The 11,177-nt window shown below is 41.3% G+C and overlaps 1 protein-coding gene across 1 annotated transcript in view; it reads left to right on the top strand.

Annotated features, from left to right (window-relative positions):
• The first annotated feature begins 6,747 nt into the window (after positions 1 to 6,747).
• LOC128496698 (transient receptor potential cation channel subfamily A member 1-like) overlaps positions 6,748 to 11,177 on the top strand; it is a 30,688-nt gene continuing 26,258 nt past the window's right edge. The window contains exons 1-6 of the mRNA XM_053466453.1: positions 6,748 to 6,846; positions 7,481 to 7,635; positions 9,803 to 9,889; positions 10,030 to 10,180; positions 10,484 to 10,642; positions 10,882 to 10,991. Of these exons, the coding sequence (XP_053322428.1) occupies positions 6,753 to 6,846; positions 7,481 to 7,635; positions 9,803 to 9,889; positions 10,030 to 10,180; positions 10,484 to 10,642; positions 10,882 to 10,991 (756 nt within the window). The 5' untranslated portion in view covers positions 6,748 to 6,752. The remainder of the gene's footprint in view (positions 6,847 to 7,480; positions 7,636 to 9,802; positions 9,890 to 10,029; positions 10,181 to 10,483; positions 10,643 to 10,881; positions 10,992 to 11,177) is intronic.

The following is an 11,177-nucleotide window of genomic DNA, read 5'->3' as shown; positions in this document are numbered from 1 at the left end:
ACACATATTCCATTTTCCATAACCCCTTCACTGCCGAGGTACAGGTAGCAGAGCATTTTTGCCATAAGTCTGTTCAACCATTACTCCCTTTTCCTGCGAATAGTTTACCCAGGAAAACTAGATATTGCTTTTTCCAGAAGAGGGAGCGCTTTCCTTTGATACTATATTTACATGATTAGCTGCACATTTTTTATTAAAAAAAAAAATTCATATATTTTCTTCTTTTAATCTTCACAAAATTAAATACATTGACAGAAGACACATTATGGCTTCAAAACTGAACAAAAAAAATAAATAAATACCCACAAAGGTATATATTCCAGTAAAGCACACAGGCCACGGGTCTTTCATCAGGGGTATTTGGGAACTCTTCATGCAGCTATTTGGCCGCCAATCGCTGCCAAAGTCAGCCGTAGCAATCACTTTCTGCACTTTTTTCACCAGCGCCCCTGCGTTGCTGAGGACTTTTTGCACAGGTTATGTGTTACGGCAGAGAAACCCGGCCAGACGTGTAACGGCCACGTCTCCCGATTACAGAAATACCCCGCATGCGGAGGTATTTTGGTTTCCTGGACATTACAGACATTTCGTGTAACTGGCCCTATGTCTCATTTGGGACCCCCTAATTTAAAATAGCCCCCAAAAAATAAATGTATATTTCTATAAAGCAGACAAGCCAGAGTTTGTCATGAGTACAGGGCACGAGTTGGAACATGCCGGTATATTGGGTCGGGGTGTTTTGCTAGGCCTATGCTATATGCGAAGCACTCCCTAGGACAACCCAGAGTATGTCGGTGGGTAGAAGGGGGCTATTGGACCCACTGTACATTTGCCCTCTTGTGCCCACCCAGCGGCCAGCCTTGGGCCGCCAAGTCATAAAGACTCGGTGGAGAAAGCCCACAACAGGGACTCGAGCTGCTGCGGACTGTGATCCATATGATAAAATATGATAATTAACCACAAATCAATCCAATCAACTGCCCTTCATATTTCTAGATTAAAAACCAAAAGGTCAGTGTTTATGCTTCGTATACCGTAATCTAAACTGCGTTACAGAGTGAGCGGCTGTGAGAACTGTCTCTGAGTGAGACATCGGCGGCGTCGTCTGAAGGTATGATAGCCAGCAGGTGACAGCAGAGTTCTTCTCTTTGAGACAGCACGGTTTGGAGTGTGATAAATGAGACAGGGCATCAAAGACGCAGTGCAGTGTTTGTCTGCTACCCTTACGAAAATTGCGCTGACCATCATTTTAAATTAGTTTTTTTTTTAAATTATTATTTATTTTTTTAAATACACACCGATAATCATCATGAAACATTCTAGGTGCCTGAGAATAGGGGACTTATTCACTAAACCATCATGTAGAAGAGTTAAGATGAAATATATCTCGCTTAATTATAGATTTATAAGTCGTCCCGGGTGCATTTCTCCAAGAAGTGCTTAGCTTGGCTCTTGGCTTGAAATCGTATGCAGAACCAACTTGCAGGAGGAACTCGTTCGGCTCTTGTTGCGTACAGTTAAGTCGATCGCTCTTTGGTAAATAATCAGAGGCCATGCACATTCATATTATGTATTTTACAGCGTGCATTCGTTTTTAAATGTTTAAAAATCAGATTTTTCTCCTCCCAAGCCTGATTCTGCGGCGCCCATGTCTCTGTAACTTGCATGTATGGAGTCCCCAAAGAAATCAACAGGATTTTCATTGGACTTAATGTCCAAGAAAACCATAATTTAATGAAAAAAAACCCCAAAACATACCCAAACATTACTTTCCGTAAAATATAACAGGTATAGAGAGACAAAAGACCTTTGAAAGAGTAGATTACGTTAAGTTTGTTGGGTTTGCCTGTGTTAAAATACGAAATATTGGTAGCAGGTACGTGCCTCGAGTAATGGCCGTCCTTATGATAACGCACCGGATCTGGTGGACGCTCAGCATGGGAAGTCCTCCAAGTTAGAACAGACCGCTTCCCTCCGAAGATGCGGAGAAATCCCGCAGGATCCATCTACCCTCATAAATAATGTATTTATCTTCTGGCATGAACCAGATCCGGATAAAATTACCCAAAGCCAACGCGTTTCATAGCATTTCACACGCGCGTCTCTCTCTAATATTTTTACGGGGGTATCTGTACGCGTAGGGGTTAGCTATTCACCTCCTGTAATGATCTTAATGTGATATATGACCCCGAAAGAGCTTTTAAAACATGATGTTAGAAAATTAGCCCCCCCCAAAAGAAGCCAGACCCAGACTAGCAGTAGCGTTAGCCATAACCGCAACACTTACCAAAAAGATCCATTCAGCTATTAAAGAATTATATCGATGTTCCTTTCTTTATTATTATTTTTGGGCATACTTTCACAAACGCCAGCGAGGCGATATGCAAATACTCAGATTGTTATAAGCTAAACATAATGAAGTTGGAACGCGGCCACAAGCAGGAGTGCCTGGGGCCAGCGATTGCTTTTTTTTAAGCACCGTTCCTGTTGCGGTCTGGGGAGATGGATGTTAATGTCTTGGAACAGCGGGAAGGACCCAGGACAGTCAGTTCTTTTATGAGGTTCGACAATGAACCTCACACAAAAGCAGTGAACGTCCCCAGTTTCTCGTGGCCACACACGCTTCCGATTCCAGATTCACTTTCTGTCTGGCCACAGCTGGACTAATATTGATTTTAGACATAAAGACCCCCTGCCCACGCTAACATAGACAATCACACCACGTCTCTGCGCACATGTGTATAATAGGTAGGAAAAACACATTTATTAATTGCCCGTCTACATTGAAGGGGCTCAGGTAACCGGGGTAGTAGACTTACTGAATAGCCCAGCTGGGCCGACCATCTGAACCACAAATGAGCAATATGGTCCGTTAATTATTATTTATTGTTTTATCAGTTATTTTATATATATATAGCGCCATCATATTCCGCAGCGATAAACTATGTGTATTGAATAAAACTTAACTTCTAGAAAATAAATCTCAAAAAAGGATAAACTCTAATATACATGGTGGCAGGGCCGGCCCGACAATGGAGCCGAGTGGGGCAACCGCTCCAGGCGGCACTTTTGAAGGGGTGGCACTTTGCCGCCCCAAGCCCTTTTTTTTTTTTTTTTTTTTAAAGCGAAAGAGAGAGAAAGGGGCGCCGAGTGGTCAGTACCCGCTCGGCGCCCCCCTCTCTCTCCTCTGCGGCGAGTCTCCCTGTTCGGTCTTGGTACCGGCTTGTAATGCTGAGTGGCGGAAGATTACCTCATTTCCGGCACTCAGCATTACAAGCCGGCACCGAGACCGAACAGGGAGACTCGCCGCAGGACTGATGAAAGGATAACTACAAGGGGGTGTGGCGGTGGTAAGGGTAGATAATAGGGAGGGAGAGGAAGGGTAGATAATGGAATTTAAAATTCGCCCCAGGCGGCATTTTGCCTTGGGCCGGCCCTGCATGGTGGTGGAAAAAGTTTATATTGATAGAAATATCAAATATATATTTAATAATACTTCCGAGGCAGAAACATGGCATGGCCAACCGGAGAAGCACAAGAGTGAAATTCTGAAGAGCCTAGAACCCCACCTTTTGAGACATTTTCCTCAGATTATTTCTCCGCTTTTGTTCAGTTACTGGCCCTCGTTGATGGGAGACGATTCTTGGTCGTCTTTGTAAGGGCAGGAAAAGAGAAGAATCAGAATAAAAAAGGAATGTTTTAGGTCCGGTATCTTTCACCGCCGTTCACAGCTTCCATAAGGTGATACGGTTCCATATTTTTAAACGAAATATTTCCGCAGCAATTACACTGATTAATAAAACCGTAAGTTCTAATGAGTTTTTACTAAATTGATTAAATTAGTATAAATTAATTTGGGTGTCTAAATATGTGATAAAGACAGATCCCTTTTTCGCAGATTGCGGTGAAATGTTACATAATGCGCCAATGTTCTAAACGCAGATAAAAATCAAAATCATTTAGAAAAATCAATATTTATTTAGACCCATTACGATTTGAATATGTTAAATTATTCAGCAATTTAAATTGTATTTAATAACATATATAAATATTAGCATCGAGGTATTAAGGGACGCTTTAACTACCTAAGGGCGGCTTGTCGCTTTTGGTTCTACGTTTATAATATATCACACACGTGAAAAATAATAAAACCAATAATAAAAGCGAGAAGGAGATGGTATTATAGGAGCAATGGAAATTGCGTATAAAAAGTGATTCTGATGGCAAGTCTGAAATGTGGTCATAACATAGCGATGGACGAGATGGTCCAATCAGCAGGGATATTCTACTGGTTGCTATGGTGATAACACCATTTTTCACATTTTGTTAAAGAACCGCTTTCTTAGACTAACCTCGACTATTACTGCAGGGTGTTATATAATATTAGAGAGCGATGTTCTGATTGACATAAATAAATAGATGCAGAAAGCAACAAAAAATCATGATTGAGAATATCCAAAAATGGTATGTTTGTCATTGTCTTTTTTTTTTACTCAGATAATCAAAACAATAATGTGTAGCATGTGTAGCATATCCCGATAACCCCTTCATGATCTGATTTTTTAAAATTTGTACCCTTTCGTGACAATGGCTGTTTTCACATTTCTGCACTTCCTCTAGGGACATGTTTTCATGACGTACCTGGTACATCACTGGGGGCGAAGGGGGATATACATCGTTCTATCTTGGCACGTGCTAACACCCAGCTTCACAGAAAATCAGCATGCCGACATCCCAAAGCATAGCAAGTTTCTTAAAGGACTTAAATAAAATAACTCATTCTGTATAGATCAATCTTTTTGATCTATGCAGTATCAATCTACTTTCGGTTAAGTTAAAGTATTTATGAGGTCCTGTCTCAAATGCCCCTGATAAAAAAGAATCATCGTACATAAACTAAGGAGCCCCTTCTGAACACAATCTTGTATTTAAAAAATAATAGCACTATACGTTCGTTTATGATGAATTTCTTTCCCCTAAGACATCCTCCCAGGATCCCCTTATAACAGCGGCAACCAGTTAGTAACGCCACTTCCGCATCTTTTTGGTTAAAACACGTAACCATCTTTAGGTTCGTTTAAATAATGTATATTATGCGTTTAGGTAATGGTGTAATCGTGTGTGCGTGACATGTGTACCAGATAACAGACATCTCAGAGCAATTAGAGGAACGGGTCAAAGGATTCATGATAATACGTTTATAAAGTGTATGCAGATAAAAACAGGCATTATAGATAATAACCGCTTTCTGTTATTGCATTATTTTCCGGGTCTGTATCCTGTGTAATATTCCAAGATACGGAGGAACGCAACTCACACGAAGTCCTGCCTCGGGGCCAGATCATGTTCTTGTGAACTGACGTGAACAGCTCAGAACACATGAATATTTTATATGTTGTTTTTATTAAAACGTTCTAGTTTTGAATGTCTCTGATTTTATTTTAATCATTATTTCCTTTATAAAAGGCTCGGATCTGCACTACTAAAGTTCTCAAAAGGTTGAAAAGGCTGTCTGAAAGGTAGCCCTTCAGCTATCAACCAACATATTTGGGGTGCATTGGTATCCTGCAAGTATTTGGGCTCATTTATTTTAAACGGGGTACTTAAAGCTTCAGTCAAACACTGCGGGCAGCAAATAAAATTTGGTTAGGGTGACCAAACCAGCCACACGGATATAACGCGCATCTGTATGTGACAAGCAGGGACATATATATACATACATATACTCACAGTCACACATACTGACGCTTACATATAGACACTCACTCCATACATCACACACATCTACATTTAGGACCCCGTCTCGGCGCACCCACCTTTGTAGGCTGATATCGTTCCCTTAGTCCCAGCACGCTGACTGAATCTGAGCGCTGGGATATGATGTCATTTGTTGGCGCTCGGACACAGGTAGCATTGCAACTATGTTTTAAAGGTTCTTTTATTTTTAGTTTTAAGTACTTGGTATAATTCGCACTTAGGACTCCTGAAAAGGGGATAAATTGTGTGTATAATACTCGAGACCTTAGGGTGTCCCCCATTTTGTAAGGTGGGATGTATATCTGGGTACCTAAATCCCTTCTGAGAGTTTATACAGCTCACATACTGCAAGGGCAGCACTTTAAACCTGCTGGTTTGCAGCATGTGACATGTATATATGTCCTAGAAAGTATGGCCGCCATGGTTGCCCCAGAATGGTATTAATCAGCCTCTTTATCTGCATGAAATTCTGGCACTCCAACTTTAAAAGACACGCAGCACCAAAGAGAAGTAAACTACGACAGCCGAGCCAACGCGGCACGGTCCTCGATGAGTTTAATGGGCCTGGGGAATTTGGAGCACGATCAGCTGATTTGTGGTCCTAAGAATTAAAAGGTTCCTGAGAAGTTTAGCCAAACCTTCCAGCTATCCAAAGGCTTAATGTTCTCCTTTACTCATACTCAAGGCCAGGTCCAGGCTCTGGCCATCAGCCAAATGCACCGTGAGTGGCGCCGCTCACTCACTTTTACTACCAAATGCGGTCCTTTGGCGAGCATCCTTTGCTGGAAACACACGGCTGCACATCGTGATACTGTAAGAACAAAGCGTGCTGGGCTTAACCTGCCTAGATAAATTTTAGTCCTTGGTCCAGCTCTTGACAAACCTAATGATTAGTTCCTCTTGCACCCTCCCGTCTCTATATGATACACCACCGAACACAAAGACATGTAATATTTCCTATGCCCTGATTGTAAATTCTTTTCTAGGCGGACTCCATGGCTTCTGATGAGAAGGTTTCGTGGCTTCAAACTCAATATGTAAAATACATACCGGGCCAGAAGAGGGCCAAAGGCAATAAAGTGAAACCAGGTACTGAACCCATCAGGTCTGCAATCATCTGGTTAGTTATTAACTCGGCAAAATCCCAGCTGAGTTCCCGGGTTAGTGTTTAATCCTAATGCAGCTGCCTCCAATGATGGAGAGCTTCGGAGTGCTGGCCCTTGGGAGATTCCGGGTACGGTTATTGGCCTCCAAAAAAACTCATAAAATGTATACATAAAGTCCGTAAAGAAATACATTAAAAAGATTCAGAAACCAAGCCCAGGTTTGGCATTTTAGAGTTTTGAGTTCAGAGGAGGGCTACTAATATGGTGAATATGGCTTACAGTATAAGAATTGTCAGGAAAGACAGAGGGATCTCAATGTGTACGGCTTGGAGGAAAGAAGAGAGAGGGATGATGTAATAGAAACATTTAACAAAGTACAGGAGGGAAGTTTATTTGAAAGGTGGAGAGATGTTCAAATAAGAGGTCATAATCTGGTGGCATCACAACTAAGCTCCTGACCCTCTGGTTTTAGATGATCTCCATTGTTGGCAAGTAACTTGGAATAAGTAGCAGGCGTTGTGGGAAGACTGGGAGCTGCCATGGAGCTCGCTGGTTATGCTCCCTGTTTCAGGACACCCGAATCTAACATTTCCTTTGATTCTATTTCATCGATGAAGGTCGCACAACTTCGGAAACCTACTGTGGCCTTACGACTCCCCTCCAGGAAGATGAACAAGGATCAGTCCACCTTCCCGAGGAAGTGGATCCTCAGGCATCTCCACCTACCGTTCTCAAATACTTCATCCACTTAGCAAAGCATGAAGGAGAACAGGTAACCAGGTGTTTGTAACACGTATGTAGCCAATACAAAGAAATACATATAATATATATATATATATATATATATATATATATATAAAAGGTACAGAACTAAAATGTGTTCAGCTGTACATCACCAGCTGTGAAACTATAACCTCCGCACTATATGTTCCTATCTCATTCGATCGGTTCTCCCGAGTGGTGGGTTCCTTCACGGTAAATTCCTCAATGCGTTTCGCGTGCGGGGACCCCTCGTCTCTAGCCCTAGGATTGTATTTTTTTTTTAAAAAAGCCACAAAGCGAGTATGTGCAAGGAGGCTTATAAGGAATGTTAAAAATTCCTTAATCCTCTTTACCTTTAAACCTAGCGTTACGGGCTGCAGATTTGTCTCATCTTGAGAGCAAAACAGCTCATGTTCTTTGCCTCTGTTTTCCCAGATAGCGAGGCTGAATTTAATGCAGATAAAAACACTGCAAGGGTACAAATGGAAACCACCCGGGAATTATAGCGGCAGTATGTAATAAAATAACTGGGAACATCCAGAAGAACACCGACTCCTACTTCTGTTTCTATCACTGGAATCTAGAATGTTGGCTACAAGGTCAAGTATGACCAAGGAGGTACCTGATCTCCTGCCACCCCACTTGGTCTTGTAGGTTATTATATATATATATATATATATATATATATATACTGGTCCAGTGGTCTACATGACCCATACATTTGAACTTCCATTCTATGAAAACGAGGGCAGCAGAGACAGTCCGCTCATCCGAGGAACAATGAAAACTTCAACGAGCAAAGTCACAAATATCAGTAGAACGCCATGCAATGGAAATAAGGACGATATCTTTTCCTTTTCTTTCCCTTGAATGCTATCTTCCATTATATGATTTATTTAATGAATCCGCGGCAATAATAGCTGAGCGCTCAAATCAGGTCTTCAGAGCCGCTGTCACATTCAGCTGCGTGCATCCCGAAGATAGCTGGGTCGCAGAAATGCCCCAGTTATATAGGGACAGGATTTAACCCCTTCGGGGCTTAGTATATCAGACATTAAATGCAAAAGCAATGCATTTTTCATCCTCTAGCAGCAACAGGGTTAACAGCTAGAATAATGAGCCTTTTGAGGGTCGATGCGTGTGCCTGGAAATTTATAGAGAATAGGATACTAACAAATTTAAAGTAATATTATATTAACTGTACCAAAAATGTATTCTTTAAAGAATTTGTAGAAACGTCTGCCCGATAAAGCTTGCATTTTACGCCGCTATACCGTATAACCAGATCCCAAGAAAGTGAGGGGATGGGAAGCCCCGCAGAGTAAAGGGGGCTTCAATTTCATCAAATTAGCAACAGACATGTCAACAATTGACGTAACTGTCCCTTTAATGAAATGATCTATGCTAACGGAACAATGTTCAAAATAAGGATATACAACAAAAAAACAATATCCCCGGACCGCAGAACTGCAGAATATTACATTGCAGCGCCATTAAATTATTATTATTATTATTATTATGGATTTGTATAGCGCCATCATAAATATCACTTCCTAGAGAAATAATACTTTCGTTATTTAATAAAATATAAAAGAGAATTTTATTAAATTAGCAGAAAGCGCAATATCCGTAGCATTTAATGTATATGGAGAAATGATGCTGTGGAGTATAAAGCAGAGCAATCAGCGGGTCATTGCTTGGCTCGCTTCACTTTTATCATTTAGCTCCAGAAATACTCTTTAGGCTTTGTGACGGGAGCCCGGGGGTCTACCAGGAGGTCCCTGGCCGTCGCGGCTGCCTGCCTCGTAGCAAAAGCCGGATAAAAGATGTGTAGCCGCTCCGCTTCTCAAAGTAAAGGCGCTCCTCTGGGGAAAAAATATCTCCAAGAGAAGACACTTTACTGGGACCGGGCATAGTATATATAACCACACAACAGAGGTGACGGGATGAGGAACGTAACACTCAGACGAGACAATACGCATACAGGGTGAAAACACAAAATATTACAATTTTAACCTAAAAATTACAGTCCCAATAAAATGAATATTTTAATATGTTTACTATTGATATGCAAAAATGATGTCTTGGAGCAATAGGACATTATTTCGCGGGGGGGGGGTTACTGTTAAAATCAGCACAATTTTTTTGTAAAACGAATTCAATTTGTTTAATTTCAGATTAATTTCAATACCATCGACAGACTGCTCAGCGAAGGTTCCGATGTGAACGACACCGACCGATACGGACAGACTGTGATGCACGAGGTATAAGACAAGATGGAAAATGGCAAAGTGGGCACATGTTCCCCAAATAAGTGCTAAATACTAACATAATCCTACAGATACCGTTGTCAGATGAAATTTAGTGCTAACGGTCACGTTTTCCTGTTTTGTGGTCCGACCAGGTTGCTAAAACCTGGCACACAGAAGTAGCACAGTTCTTGATTGACAGGCAAGCTGATATCTGCAAACCGGACCATTTTGGGGTCACCCCTTTACACGTGGCGGCTGCCATGGATTATGCAGAAATGGTGACTTTGTTATTAAAAAAAGGAGGTGAGTACCAATATCCGACACCATTTATAAGAAGTCTGACACTATGTTGCACCTTTTATCCAATGGTATTTTTTATGAAATCCATTAAAATATATGTTCACTGTTTGTATTTATAACTGGGTGTTCTAATGCCCATGTTTTGGTTGATTGTTCTTAGATATATGTATTTCTTAGCAATAAATGTTAAACATTACTCTGATTTTAGATGGTGTTCATATTTTTACCAAAACAGTTTTTTTAACACAATACTAAGCTTCGATATTTACACCGCAATAAGATAAATGTCGGAATCCTACTATACAGCTACGATCAACGCAACTACCAAAGCGAAGCAGACCCCGTTACACTACGCAGCTAAGTATGACGCGGTCCAGTCTCTGAAAGTCCTGCTGAAGTTTGAGGCGGATACCGGCATGCGCGATCACAAGCAGAGAACACCTCTTCACCTGGCATCAGAACTAGGTAAACTACTCCCATTATATAATATTAACGGATACACAACCCTGAGATATGGTTTGGTATAAAAGAGATGCATGCGATCATGGTGCCTGAACCACATTAGAATAGATCTCTCAATGATATGCTCTGATAGGGTCCCATGGATTGATGTGGACCCTTTGAAAGTATTTGCAGAGAGTGCCATATGTGAGCTGTACATGAAAAGTTCTCTTTATTAACCCTTTTTCTTCTTATTATATTAGATCGTAGTGAGGCTGCTCGGGTGCTTCTAAACATGAAATGCGATGCAAGCGTCCAGGACGATACGGGGCTGTCTTGTTTAACCCAGATGGTTGTCAACATGCCGCCTGTTGTAAGTTTCACATCAGCTTATTAGCTGCTGGCTCCGTAGATACCTTTTGTTTTGTTAGCTTATATGTTGTTGGGATGCGATTTGTTATGTAGAGCTTCAAGGTTATGATGTGGAGTGCTGGCCATTAAACATCCAATTGTTTGGTCATATGGCTTGGACAAGCCTCCTAGGTAGTAGCTTCCCCAG

This window comes from Spea bombifrons, chromosome 5, assembly GCF_027358695.1.
Source record: "Spea bombifrons isolate aSpeBom1 chromosome 5, aSpeBom1.2.pri, whole genome shotgun sequence".
NCBI lineage: Eukaryota > Metazoa > Chordata > Amphibia > Anura > Pelobatidae > Spea > Spea bombifrons.
This window is presented reverse-complemented; position numbering and strand designations above follow the sequence as displayed.